Source organism: Polyodon spathula, chromosome 9 (genome assembly GCF_017654505.1).
Source record: "Polyodon spathula isolate WHYD16114869_AA chromosome 9, ASM1765450v1, whole genome shotgun sequence".
NCBI lineage: Eukaryota > Metazoa > Chordata > Actinopteri > Acipenseriformes > Polyodontidae > Polyodon > Polyodon spathula.
The window spans coordinates 34842490-34857942 of NC_054542.1; the positions used below are offsets into that span (position 1 = coordinate 34842490).

At 37.3% G+C, this 15453-nt stretch overlaps 1 protein-coding gene across 1 annotated transcript; it reads right to left on the reverse strand.

The window, feature by feature from the left end:
• On the reverse strand, positions 1-14087 carry LOC121320714 (chromatin assembly factor 1 subunit B-like). Its single transcript, XM_041259288.1, has 14 exons — positions 13986-14087; positions 12551-12686; positions 11918-12050; positions 11146-11263; positions 10746-10849; positions 10475-10571; positions 10063-10147; positions 9774-9867; positions 7969-8038; positions 7620-7708; positions 7233-7392; positions 4902-5342; positions 1331-1416; positions 1-995 (listed from the first exon to the last, which is right to left on the reverse strand). The coding sequence occupies exons 2-14, from the start codon at positions 12674-12676 to the stop codon at positions 835-837; spliced, it is 1764 nt and encodes a 587-aa protein (XP_041115222.1). The 5' UTR covers positions 12677-12686; positions 13986-14087; the 3' UTR covers positions 1-834.
• Between the last annotated feature and the right edge of the window lie 1366 nt (positions 14088-15453).

Consider the following 15453-nt stretch of genomic DNA (forward strand, 5'->3'; position numbering starts at 1 on the left):
CAGGGTCCCTTTTATCTAACATTAGATTTAGGTTAAAGATCTGTTAAGATTCAGTGTCAAAAATATGCAAAAATGCAGAAAATCAGACAGGCGGCAAATACTTTCACTGTACTGTACATATAATGCCTACAAGTATCCTTTATTGTCTTTCAATAAGAAAGGCATATGAAATAAAGGCATCGTTGTAAACCTTTTGTACACAAGCTTACTTTCATCAACTTCAAACAGATGTTTCCTTTAGTTCTTACCATGCAGTCATTTTAAGCTACATACTAGAGATGCCATTGTGCAACTGCAGTCTCATTCATAAAATCCACAAAAACTTCAAGTGTTAACAGTTTTATATGGAGGAGGGGAAAAAAGCATAATCCAAGACAGACATTTTAAACCATTGTCCTCAGAATATAAGTTTAAAATCCCTGTTTTCTCACAAGTTATATACAATTTTCTTTTATTTGTAAACTGCAAGTTTGTCTTGTTTTCAAAATATCCAAATGTGCTGTTAGCAGCAAGGCCCCAAACAGCAGCATATTATTTCAGACAGCTACAATACTTAAGATTGAAACAAAATACCCCCAATACATATTATTTTATACAAAAATGCACATTAAAACCCTTAACACGTTACCTCATGATTTCAAATAAAAAGAATTACTTTTAAAAAGAATTAAAAAAAAAGAGCCAGGTGACAGCATTTCAAGTGAAGAGTTATTTTTTTCTTTCTTTTTTGTTGTTGTAATAAACAAGTTTTGGCAACCTGTGTTCAAGGAAGTCCAAAATACACGTTTGAGTCTCAGTATAAGAAATTAGCCAGTGTCTCTGTGCTTTGACAGTTCACTCGGTTTCGGGATCCTTGGGTGGTTGTTGCTGCGTGGTGTTCTTGCTGCTCTCAGTGTGGTGTCGGTCAGGGGTCCCAGAGACCGGGGACTCCTCTGTCTTGGGCCTCTTCGGCTCTGGAGGCTTGCAGAGCAGATCAGCTGGTGGGGAAGGTCTCTCTGTAATCAACAAAGATATACTTCATTAACAATCATCTTAAATCATTACACATAAAAAGATAACTGGAATTCAAAATTGATGGTAATACGCTGCATCAACATTTAAAACAGGTGCCGTCTGCGGGTAACTTGACTACACCCCTTGGACTGGAACATGTTTATAGGAAAGGCTTATCCTAGTTTTTTGTTAATACTAAGATCCAAAGCAATCACACAAGTCAGTCAGGATATTGAACCTAAGTCTTAATATTAAAATTCAAGCATGATAGTAAAGTGCATATGAACTAGAAATAAAAAAGCACATTTACCCTGGAGCATAAGACTGAATTACTAACCATGTTTTGCCTCTTCCGTAGAAGGTGGTGTCGAAATCACAGTATTAGACAGCACTGGAGATGCAACAGGGGTCAGTGCTATTCTTCTAAAGAAAGAAAAAAAAAACACGAGAGAATAAGAAATTCAAACAATAAAATACATATATGCGTCTGTACTGCAAATCTTTAAAACAGAAAAAATTACTATTATATTGTCATTCAGTAGACGTCTCATCCGAAGGACGGAGCACAAGGCGATTAAGTGACTTGCTCAGGGCCACACAGGGAGTCAGTGGATAGAAGGAAAAAAAAGCCACCAAGCCTTCACTTACAGTCGCAGACAAAAGGATTGGCACCCTACGCCATAATTCAAGATAAGGACAAGCATTTAGTAAACTTTAACCGTTTTTTTAACAAAATACACCATTTCTAACAATTTAACAAATAATCTATCAAATCAAAATGTATTTAAAGTATTTGTTCATAAAAGTACTGGCACCCCTCCTTTTGTTTTCACTATGGCTTTCAGATGTATGTTAATTCTTAACCAGTATCTTACATCTTGTTGGTGAAACCTGGGCCTATTCTAGCATATTTCCTTCACCTCAAACAGATTGGATGCACAATGCTTGGCTACAGCTTTTTTCAGATCAGTCCAAAGCATTTCTATCGGATTGAGATCTGGGGATAGCGAAGGCCATTTCAGAACTTCCATCTTCATTTTCTTCAAAAATTCCAGTTGACTGTCATATGGTTTGGGTTGTTGTCGTGTTGGAAGATACACTGTCTGCCAATCAGCCTACGAGCAGATGGTACGTTTGTACTTTGAAGATCGAATGAATGTATCCGTTTCCAAAACATTCCAGAAATCACGTGAACGTCTCCAGTCCCTGAACTACTAAAACACTCCCATATCATGATTGACCCACCTCCATGTTTAACTGTAGGTACACGGGTTTCTTTATTGAAGGCTTTTACTGTTTAACCAAAACATAGTGGTCCATTTCTGGGGAAAGGTTATATTTTAGTCTCACTGGACCAGATCATTTTGTTGATGAATTCTTCAGATTCCTATTCATATGTCTCTGCAAATTTTAGATGTTTGTTTTATGAATTTTATTTAAAAAGTTGTTTGCAGAGAGGATCCCATGCATATAACTTTTGTATTCAGGTGCCTTTGTACAGTTCTTTAATGCATTATGCTTCCAGAACTGTCTAATTTTTTGGCTGTTATGCTTGGATTTTTTTTAGCTGCTTGGACAATTCTACCTGTTGCACATGTAATTTTCTTTGGATGTCAACTTCGTTCAGGTGTTCCTGTTGAATTTGTTCTATGGTACTTTCTGATTATTGATTAGTGTGGATTTTGGTATTCCAGATATATTTGATCCTGTTCTTTAGCCCTTTCCTTACCAAAACATTCTTTAGTAGATGTTGGAAATAACAACCGCTTTTTCTGGCTATTGACTTTATGCAGCTTCGCTAATGAGTAATGATTTTCAATCAATTAATATATTTTTTAGTTCTATTAAATGTTTAATGTAAAGGTGCAAATACATTAGTCATGAACAAATATTTGAGATTGCTTTAGTGCTTTTTTAAAAATATAGTTTGTTACACTACCAGAAATTGTGTATTTTGGTCTGTCATTAATTAGTGTCTACTGTTCACTAAATGCTTGTACTTAACATTTTTTTATTTTATTGAGCTTATATTACATGTCAGGAGCCAATACTGCAAAGTTTACAATGTTTGTGTGTGTGTGTGTGTGTGTGTATATGTATATATATATATATATATATATATATATATATATATATATATATATCTTACGCCCTTTGCCATGTGTATTCCAGTATATATATTCATATGAGCTTAACATGCAGCCTACAGCACTCAGTATTCCCAGGTGGTCTCCCATCCAAGTACTAACCAAGCCCAACATTGCTTTGCTTAAGCATTGCATGGTAAGTTCGATTTGAAGAGCTTTTTGCCGTCAGAGACGTTGCCCAGGGGTCACTACAAGGAAGTAGCTCTTCTTGACCCCCTATATTCCAGTTACAGAATAGGTAACATGTTATTCTCACCATGAGATCCCTATTCATGGTCATTTTAAAAGTACAGAATGTTCAGTAATACAAAGCCCTTTAACAAGTTGTTTGTTGTAATCAAGTTCTTTCAATAACAGAACCTTCAGCTTTTTGCTCACTGTATCATAGAAGCTTATCAAACAGTGACCTCCAAGGATTTTTGCAGTTTTAAGCCAACCACTGTCTAAAAATCCATGAGACTTATTTATACTGGTGTATCCTAACACAAAAAAAATTATAAAAAAAAAAAAAAAACTGTAAAAGGTGGATTTACACTGGAAGCACTGGATTTAAACAAGGAAGCTAAGCCAACACACAAAGAGACAGCAAAGTCGCCATACACCCAAGAGAGAGAAATGACAGGCAAAGGCACCACACACCCAGCAGAGAGGTCCTGCTGGCAGAGGGATGAGGCAAAACACACACAATCATGCTCAGTAATACAACACAATAAACCCCCAATGCCAACAAACAACTTTTACATAATGTCCCCTTCTTGTCCACCGTCTCCCACAGTCCCAACAGCACATGCTGTTGCTGGTGGCACTTATCCTAGAACTGGGGTTGGGGCAGAGGTTGGAACTGACCCTGGGGCTGTACCTGGAAATAGGGCTGAAGTTAATCCTGGATGCGGTTTTGTGAGATGTTTGGGAACTGACTTTGTTTCTGATTGGTCTGTTTCACTAGTCACTCGTGACTGGCGGGAAATAAAACACAGGGTTCTTCCCCAGGCCTTTTCAGCCGGGCAGGCCACCCGGCAAAGTGACTGTCGCCGACTGGCTGAAAAAACCTGATCCGCCCATCTTGCACATGCTACTGCGCCTTTAACAATAAGGACTGATTTTGCTTCTAGCAGACCGTTGCTGCGTAAAAAAAAAAAAATTATCTATCTATCTCGGAACCACATGACAGCTGTGTTAAGTCTTGACACAACACTTAACCAATAACTCCAATAACCTACATTATCTTTCCCCAGTCAAATCGTAGAGTGCCTAAATAAGCATGATCATTTACCACAATAAAAACAGAAATGAAAAAGAAAAATGTAGAACATAAAGCGCGATCAGATAGTCAACGAAAGACAACACATTATTCAAATTCTTTGTTGTATTATATATGTAAGGTAAGGCACGTTTATTTTTCCGTTAAAAGTGGCTCCGGCTATAATGTTCTGCCGCCCGCAGAGAACCCTGGAACATTTCTATTCCTGTGGAGTCGCTCGTTTCACCCAGACTGACCGCTCGCATCGCTCACTGGTGGTGTAGACGCACCCATACATTCCAGTCAAATTAGGCTGTTTTCACAATCATTACAGTGCATGTATTTAAAAGAAATGTTTAACATTACAATTTGTTTTTGGGTGTTTTGGTCCATTTCAGGTGTCCTCAACTGTACATAATTATAAAACCTATATGCTCAATGTAAGATTATCAGTTAATGGGAGAAAATCTGCAACTGAGCACAGTGTTGTGCTCCTGTATGTGTACATCCCATGTTTTTACCTGGGTGTGGGTCCTGTCGGCGTGCTAGGTTTGCTCCAGGCCTCTAGTGTGTTGAGAGTGATCCTCCGGGGCTGGCTGCCTTTGCCACTAAGGGGCTTCATATCTTTAGAAGCAGAAGAGCTTGGGATTGCCTTGGTGCTGAGTGGGGTGGAGGGGGTCTCCTTCCCTGGCAAAGTTCTCGATGGAGTCCCCTCCAGCAGGGGGCTGAGAGCACCAATATTGCTGTTCCTGCCACTCGCTGGGCTGGCTTCCACTGACCTAGGAACTGGTAATGCAGTCCTCTGTACTTTCTTTATCTTTTTCTCCACCGCTGCAACTGGGGTCTGCATTTCAAACACAGGCTTCTGCTTCAGAGGGGTTCCCAGCTCTCCATTTTGAAATGTTACAAAGGAACAGTACCCGTCCGTGGAGGACACAGCCAGGAAAGAACCATCCTTCGACCTGTTTAAAAAAGAAAAAAATTACACTTTGTTTTTCTTGAAGACACTGGAGCTAAATGGATCTGTTCCAAACCTATGCCGGTCATTTCCATGAAAGAAATAAGTCTGTTAATGTAATAAAGCAAGTCATCAACATCAGCCTTTTTTATGACAACTGGTAAGTCTTTATACAATGAAGAATCTGCAGATCACACTGTGTGCGGATATTAGTTCTCCAAGATGAACATTAATATCAGCATTCTGTTCCGACTGATGCAAATCTTTGCATCTCTGTATTGCTCTTGCTGAGCTAACCTGTAAATCAACCCTTGAGGACCTGCCACTTCTCCCACTGTGACTGTTAGCCAATTATAAAGTGCACTGAATGTAAAATTACTGTACACCCATCCCGCGTTATATCGCCCCTCGTCATACTGCGGATTCGGATATATCGCGGTCATGGAGTTGGCTCCCCATTTTTACTGTCTAACTGCGTATGCCTTAGCTGCAATATACATAGACACTTAGAATTACTGTTCATTTTATTTTGTACTGCACAAAACAATTACAAAACATTAATATTGTACTGTTATCATATACACATGTATTGCACAATAACACAAAGCAAATTAAATATCTACTTGCTGAAGCGGTTTTTATTTTAGCCAACAAGGTGCTGATGTGTGGCAGCAATGCACTAGCAAAAGGCACAAGGCAGGGACGTCAGCTTCCTAGCAACAAGCCTCCTATGTTGGGAATGAATTCTTACAATGCAGCGGGTTTGTGCATTTGAGAAAGGAGATTAAGACATGAAATTAACTGGAGACAAGTTCATGAGAAGCAGTTGCCCTCTGCTGTACAAATTAAAATGGTGTGCTGCTTTTTATACGAAAAATGAGAAAAAGCAGATTGCGTAGAGGATTTATACTGGACCCTGACACACCCGATAAAACAAGGGAGTGGTTGTACAGTATTTGTTAGCCTATTTATTTTTCTATCGGTCTCTGAATTAAAAATGCCTTACAAATTAAATAGAGAAAGCAGTGATTTTTCAGTTTAGTTTTTTCTTCTTGTGCTTCAGTTTTGTTTGCTACAATTTGCTTTGTTTTAGCAATGGTGAAACACAACTCATGCAGAAACAAGTCAGTAGGGCAGACTAGTAAAAATTAGACAAAGCTCCAATTCCCTCAAACGCCTTTAAATCTAGTGAACAACTCTCAAATAAAGCAAATAAGAATAATTGTTTATTATTAGACCAGGTTTTTGTACAGCAGTTCAAAGTAAAATGTAAGGCTGTAGTTAATGCATAGCCCATAAGTTAGCATTTAGGTATGTACAGCTTTTAAGTTTAAAGCTTCAAGTTTAGCATCACCTAGAATCATCATTTAAAAAAACAAAACAAAACAACATTAACATAATTCAGACATTTTATTTAACATGTAAATCAAAGAAACTATAAAATGATATTTCAAGCGCCTACCGGAAGCCGTAAATGCAGTACAGTATTTCATGTTAGATTTCAAAATGTCACATTTTCCCCAATTATTGTCAGTTGTTCTTTAAGTATATGGAAAACTACAAAGCTGTATGTAGTTCAATATGTTAATGTGGCATTATTATGCAGGTCTGATTTGACTTTATGAAGCAAAATTAGTTAATTCTACAGTGTGATGCAAAACTTTTGGCCATAGTTGTACATTTATTGAAAAGTACACATGACTGCAAGGTAATGTTGCATTTTACTCACATGGTGTCTAAATTGGAGAGTAAATTACTGAAATGACCCAAAAACCTTGCCTGGAGCTCTATCTATATTTTTTAAATCACTTGACAGGCCTTTTTTTTTAAATTTATGTCAATATAGACAGATAGAGAGATATAGATAGATAGAAACCTACTAAAATCTACTCACCAGGTGACGTCACTAAGCGTGTGATAGTGGATATTTGAAATGTAACCAAAGGGAATGGATTGCTGAGTATCATACAGGAACACTGAATCTTCAGAAGCAACTGCAAACACCAGCCGATAGGGCAGGTTAAAAATATTACACTGTTTCTGTGAGGAATTATCTGTGGGGAAAACAACCAAACAAAAAACACATCGCACATCAGCACAAGACATTTAATACATGAGAAATCAGAGGAAATAAAATGTGGTTAACAGTTCTTCATTTCATACAAAATGTGACGAGGATTTGGTTCTCACACGCATACTTTTGCCAAGTTTCTCAAGAACCTGATGAACCTTTGCTACTAGCAAGTAACACATTGCCTCTCAGCAACTGCTGACACAGTACCTTTGAAGGATGATCTCAGTTCAAAGAAGACAGGACAGCAGCGTACAGCCAGAGTTGCTTTGGCAGGGCATGGAAGGTGAGCTATAGGCCTGAAAACGAAGGCACAGAAGGCATGTTAAGGAACTTTCCACTTGGCATGCCCTTCCTCAGTGAAAATCCAGAAACAAAGAATAAGTAAATCCAGCTGCTTATTTTTTTGTATCTAGCATTATCAGTACACAGAGCAGATCCTGGTTACGCTACAGCAAAACCTTAATTTCCAGTTCAGTTCATTAAAAAATAAATAAATAAATAAATAAATAATCAATCTCTCTCTATATACAGGGAAATTGGGAGCTAAAAAATATACCTTTTCAAGTTTTTCCGTGAGAAAACATAAGTTGTGTTTGTGACATTTTCTCCTGCTTCAACACACCCAGCTGTAAAAAAATAAATAAATAAATAAATAAATAAATAATCAATTACTTTTTCCAGTTGGTGCCTGTCAAATACAGGACATGTGGCAGTTTCAAGGAGGATTATTATAATGCCAGAAACTGCCAAATACACTATGTGCTTGTAACTTGAACATGCAATACAAAAAAAAAAAAAAAAAAAAAAAAAAAAAAACAAAAACCGCACACACCCATAGTTCGGCCAGTAATTCAAAATGATGACTGGCTTGACCTCACCTCTGTCCTGACACTGTCTGTCGGTTAATTAACCGACATTGTGCTTTGTAAATTAAGGTGACCGATCCAGATTTTTAGTCATTACTTTCTGTGATCAACAGAACTGGGCATATAAGGTAATGGATACCACTTATACTGGAATTGCATTGAGGGGTTAGAATACATCTGTGTACCAACTGCAAATAAATCATTTCATAGTATATGATGAGGTCTGTATCATTGATACGGCCAGAAGTTTAAAAAAAAAAAAAAGGGGCAGTAAATGGGTATTATTCTTTTATTTTTATACAGATAATAGAACATAGCTTTAAAAATCAAAGAACACAGCCGTGTACCAAACATTAAGTAAGGCTGTATTAGAAGGTTTGTTCGGGAGCCAGACATTCGAAGATTGTTTTAAACCTTCAAGGTTCGTCAGACGCCAGTCACCTACTGTATGTTTTTTTGTTTTTTTCTGGTAACAGAAATCGTTTGATCACGTGTGAACACGTTAAAATCACACATTAAATGTCACTCCCATGCAAAATTCGATCTTTTGATTCGTATAATACATATTACTTAAACAAAAGCTGTATGAAAATCCACTACCAAATCGTTATACGTAGTAACTCTACATGGCGTCGGGTATACGAAGCAGGGTATATTATGCCAAAGCACTGGGTGGGGTACCTATTGCAGTTGTAGTCCTTCAGTAAAACATGTACTGAATATCTAGTGTACAAGGCAGCGCAAGAGAAGTGTTTTGGTAGAATATGTTTCAAACATACAACATATACGCCAACACTAATTTTATTTCCAAAAAAACTGAGCACCGTCCGTCCGTCCGTCCCTCCCCCCATCCAGCTTGTGTTAACCAGGAGGCAAATTTCTTCATTTGCCACCTCGACAGTAAAGTCGTCTTCTTAATAATAATAATAATAATAATAATAATAATAATAATAATATGTAACAAGTTATTTAGTTCCTGCTTGGAACGGTGACTGCTAAATTCAGTTTGTTTTGCTTAAGTCAGTTGCAGTTAGTGCTGCTGCAATGCAAGCTTACTCGCAAGCAGTATCAATTACGTGTAAATAAACTATTTTTATTTAAATTATAAAAATATGATTACTGTTCTATGTAACATTTTTAAAGTACATATGAATGTTTTAAATATAAACAAGTAGCTATGGTGACGTCGCCCGTAAATTATGAAAATGAGTACCATCGAAGGTTCGATCCTTCCTTCGAAAATTTGTTCCGAACCTTCGAAGCTCAAAATGTACCCTTCGTTGCTGCCCTAATGTTAAGACAAACTCAAACTGTACTCTCTTTTTGCCAGAGAAGTTCCCAGAACATTAAACAAAAAATAAGTTGCCAGCTGAAATGGTTTATTAGCCATTTGTATTTGTAGTAGCAGCAGATATAAGTTATGTCAAGCTCCCATCACAGGGATGTTTACTAATATAGCATACAGAGGAACAAAACCCACACATATTGCCAATACCTGGGACGAGAAGCAAGGACCCATCTGGTGTGAAAGTGAGTCTACGGAAGAAAGACCTCATGCTGTCATCGTGGAACATTCGATAATTTTTCACCTGTAAAAAGACACAATTAGAATAAAAAAAGTGTGGGATTCCATTTCAGAATGTGACTAAATAAAATACCCCTGGAAAATTATGGTAAGGAATGCACTAGTGTTTGGACTGTTTACGGGTCAACACTTCAGTCTTAAAGGACTAGGACAGTTTTATGCCAAAGGCAATCTGGTATGTGAAACAAAAACTACTTGCCTCTCCTTCTGTCGCTGCCCCAGATAACATCTTACTGACATTGTAGGTTTTTTTTCTGGTCTGTGTGCTGTAAACCCTCATTACCCTAGGCAAACACAGGTTATCAAGCAGACAGTGTGATTGTAGCAACATAATGACATAATGCTCTACTCAATGAGGTTAAAACTATCATTACACAACAAAAAAAATGAAGCTGTCTCTGAAATGACCACAGGATAAGATGGCAGTGAAACAGTACAAAAAGGGTTACATTTTATTGCCCTACAGCTGTGGCCAAACATTTTGCATAACCATAGAATTAACTAATTTTGCTTCACAAAGTCGAATGAAACCTGCTGAATAATGTTATGTCAACAAAGACAACAAGAAATGAGAGTAACTAGTTATAATGATTAGCAGTCACTGATGATACCTGTCACAGCTGAGGGTGGTGATGTACTGTCCCAGGGGGTCCCAGGTAACTCCCTGCACATAGCTCTTGTGCTCATTAAAAACAGTCATTTTCTGTCCTGAAAAAGATTAGTACAGGTACAAAAAAAAGTTCAATTTCTTATTTTACTTGTTAATATTTTGAAATATAAAACACCCTACTAGTAAAGATATACTTTTCAGATCATTTAGTATTTATTGGCAAGATTTATAATGACCATGCATATAAAGATTGTACATGGTATTAAAATCACCTTTATTGACATCCCACATAATTGCAGTATTGTCCACAGATCCAGAGACCATGAAGTTCCCATCAGCTGTCCAAGAGATATCATACACATCTTCTATGTGACCGCTGTATTAAGATGAAAGCATTATCTTTTTTGCATGCCAAAAACTGAAATCTACAGAATATCAATATATATTAAAAGAACAAGGGGCTTCAAATTACATTACTTTTTGTTATTTTAAAAGTCATTTCATGATTTTTGCAATAAAAAAGTGGTTTGTTGGTGTGTTCAGGGGGTTTGAACTTTCAGTACTGGAACTTCTATGCAGTTATAGTAGCATGCCACAGTAGTAATCTAGGCTCGATCATTCAAAGTGCCTTTATATTAGTAAGGTGACACTAGCTGCCTCATTGATCCTTACCGCAATGTTTTGACAACAGTCCAGTATTCTTTGTTGAGCTGAGCATCTTCATCCTCTTGGAAGGCTAGCTGCTCTGGTTCCTTGCTGTCATTGAGCTTCCACAGCAAAATTGCAGCATCTACATAGAAATATGTGCAGAACAGCACACAAATAAGTCAGTCTGTAGGGAATGATTTGCAAATGCAAATAACATTAAAATAAATTCTAACAAGCTGTTATTTCTGTTTGTTTTTGTTGCCAAATTCTGCAAGCAGCACAAGGAGGGCTCCCAACACTTGCACAGCTTTCCTGAAGAAATAAGAGTTGAAAGACTTGGATCAAGATAGTGGGGACCCACACAGATGAAGAAATCTTGTAACTGACAAAACTGAAAAATATTATCTTATTAAAATTAATCAACCATATTACTAATATTAACATTAATGAAAATGTGGGTTATCTTGACCCAATCCATTCATTTAACAAATGTCACTAATAAAGTAAAATTGCACTTAAATGAGACATACTGCACACAGATGGGAACAGGACTCCCACTGCATACCACTGACTCAGAGATGAATTTCAAATATCATTACATTGAAAAAGTTTGACTTCCTCTTAACACTACCAAAGTGTGATCAACACATTGAAAAGATGACTCTGAATGACTATCACTTCTTCAACACGTGTAGATGGTGCATTATTAAAGTTAGTTTGAAAAGGGTATATGGATAGTATTGTTTTAAAATTGTGTTAAATTTTTTTTTTTTAAAAATCAGTTTTCCTTCCTTACCATCTCCTCCAGATGCCAGGAGCTCAGAGCTAGGGGAAAACCGCACCACGTTCACAGCTTTCGAGTGGCGGGCCAGGTTAGACAGAAACTCCACAATGGCCTTTCCATCGGGCCCCTTTTCAATCTTCCACATCTGTTAAGGCAAATACTATTTAATAGAGAAAAGTAACAAGATTTAAAAGGTAATGCTATGCAATAGATTTCTCACTTAATCCTATAATCAATGTCTGCACTGATGCAAATGTAACAGTTCTCTTTTGAAGGAGCTAGTCCACATGCCACGCACTTGAATTGAGGTGATGATTAAATGCGAGTGACAGAGATCTGGATACATGCACAGAACTACCTGCTAGTATCCGTTTCTTGGCATTATAAGGTATGGCTCATTCCTGCTCAAGTGCACCAAATTCTTGGGCGTTGTTTCAACCATTTGTGGAAACTGTATTTTATGGAAGTCTCTGCCATAAGACATTGAGCAACACCAATTGGTGCACTTAGACAGTTTAGATCCAGATACTTGTAGACTGTTTTCAGATATACAACGATGGTGGACACCCTAGAACCTCAGTATTTACCCCAGCCTTTCGCTCTTTAATCACCTTAAAAATATATCATAATAACAATAATACTTGCCCGAACTGTGGTGTCCACACCTGCAGTAGCCAACCGGTTGATTTTCCCATCAGCTCCATGCTGGAAGTCAATGCTGTACACAGGTTCTTTATTATGCCATGCTATTTCACAAGTGATAACCTTCATTCTGTTTCACCTGCAACAAATGTGTAAAGCGCTTATCTTTAAAACACAGCAAAGCATATCATTCCATCCCTGTGCCAGTCATGCGTGGACAGTACTGTCACAGAGCAGTCTGGTTACATTTAGCGTTTAAACAAAATAAAAAGCAAAAAAATAGTTATTTGTACATCATTTGTATGCATCCTTGCAGAACCGACATTTGTATATATGGACACTTTCCCCCATATGAAGACCATAAGTTGTCTGCCCTGTCTTGTAACTGATTACAGGCTCAACCATCCTCTTCTTAGTAGCAGGGAATATAAAGATTGCAATTCTCATTGTTGTTTATAACTTATATTGTGAGCTCATGCAACTGCCCATCAGCCCTTGAGCCCTGGGTTTGAAAGTGGCTTGGTACACTCAAGTGTTGGTCTCAAAGATATTAGACAATGGATGGATCTGGAGACACTTAGTTCTATCCAATTAATCAACATGGATGAAATCTGATGACTTCAATACTTCGAACACCAAAAATGTAAACTTGTAAAATGTGTTTTCTGCTCTGAAGATACATTTCATTTCTGTAGAATACCAGTATATTTTTTTAAACACATTTTAGCTTTAACTACTAAAAGGAACCTACATATCATCCGAGTTTGTGTTAACTTGAGGGAATGTGGAACAGACTGGCGATGTCAGCAAAATTGTGGGTACTACAAAACTCCACAATGCCTATACAAGGCAATTCGTGTGGCCTTCCTTCCTATACACATTAAAACACACGTACTGTGAATTACAACATGTCAGGATTGTATGTAACCAGACGATATCCGTGCAGTTGAAGGAACACAGAATATTTCACGGAGATAACGCAAAACAAAACTATAAATCAATGTAAATGCACAAATTTATAAACGCATTAACTCGACATTAAAAAGCAAATGAACTGTCATACCAGGACCTGCTAACGCAATCTATCAAAATGAAACGTTATGGGGATAGCTTTTCAATATAAAACTTACATTTACTGACAGATATTAAGGTTAATAGGAATAATTATGAATAACACATCTGAATAAAACTAAAATGTGTTTTCTCTCCTATGTGCAGAGTATGCTACTACTGACATAAACAGTGAATGCATTTTTTGCTGCTTCTTCGGCGTCTCAAAGTTTACAACATACAAATCTTATATATACACACACACATACACACACACATACATACATACATACATACATACATATCATATATATATATATATATATATATATATATATATATATATATATATATATTCTTATCCCTGTTGTCTCGAATTCTTTAGTACCGTTACGTGTGTAAATCCCACGAATATAAAGTGACAGGTTAATAAAGTGACGCAGTTGAAGAGCTCTCTCTACCCCTTCCTGTACTTTCCCTGATGCGCAGAATTCTAAACAAAGTTGATTTCCCGCGCGCGCAGACCCCAGTTTGTCTGAACTCGGGTCAAAGAGCTGTACAGCGGCGCAGCAGAGCCAAGGGTATAAAATACTGCACAGCACCACCTACTGCCTTGGAAGAGTCACCGGATTCACGAAAACGTTTATGTTAATTAACATCTTTAACTAAGCTCCACTTTAATTAAAAGCATAAAACCCAACCCACATAGTCATAGTACCGAACCAAACTGTAAAAATTTCCAAACAGCAACATTGGCAGGTTTTAGGATGTATTGGCCTAGTAGCCTTACACAAGTACACACAACACTGACCAATGTAAATACAAATAAAATAACACAACTACACACAAAAAGGGTGATCTATTAAATTTAGTCCGGAGTACCACATTTCGCGTGACAACGTGATTCTTTCAATAAAGGACTGTGTTGCTTAGTTTAAAGTTTTTGCAGAGGCTAGGCTATTCACCTTGCTCTTTCTCAATATGATTACACGCAGTGTTTCAGAGTTCACACATCTACTAACACTGCATTGGCTAATGCAGGCTTCACTAAAATATAACGGGTATACACAGATGCAAGAAACATACAACAGAAAAGTACAATAAAGCCTTTTATAAGACTGTTATGCTAGGCATGATGTCTACGGTACTTATGTTGTGCTAACACTCAGAACAGGGCTGGCCAACCATGGCCCTGAAGAGCCACCATCCCACAGGTTTTATAGGTAACCCTTAAATTATCAATGTATTTCAATTCTGAAGAATGGAACGTGTTGATCAATTTAGCAAGTTAAATTGTTCAACTAAATCAGGAGTTGTCATCTCTGGTCCATGAGAACTGCAGGGTGTTCAGGTTTTTGTTCCAAATAATCTCTAAATTACTTAATTGAACAAATTACTAGTTAAATTGAAAAAAATAAATACTACTTAATTAGTCAAAATTAAATTGTTCCAAGTCTTTAGAAACTGATGATTAAGGGTTACCTATAAAACCTGCTGGATTGTGGCTCCCCAGGACTGGGTTGGTCACCCCTGCAAAGAAACAATCCCAAAACCTGCAGGTTGCTGTACCATACTATTCAGTCCCCAAATACCAGAAAACTTTTTTTTTTTTAATTGTATCTAACTATATATTTGTCAATACTGTACCACTGTACAGTATTGACAATGGGAACTGCCAAACTAAACTACATTTATTAAGAAGCTGTCTGGTGGTTCGAGATCATTCAGCTGTCAAGGGGTCTGGTAATTAAAGTGACTGTTGTGCACTATCTGTGAATTCAATATTATAATGTTCACCTTATGCTGTTGTCCCCCTGGATGATCATGCATCTTTCCACAGGGCTGCATGTGTGAAA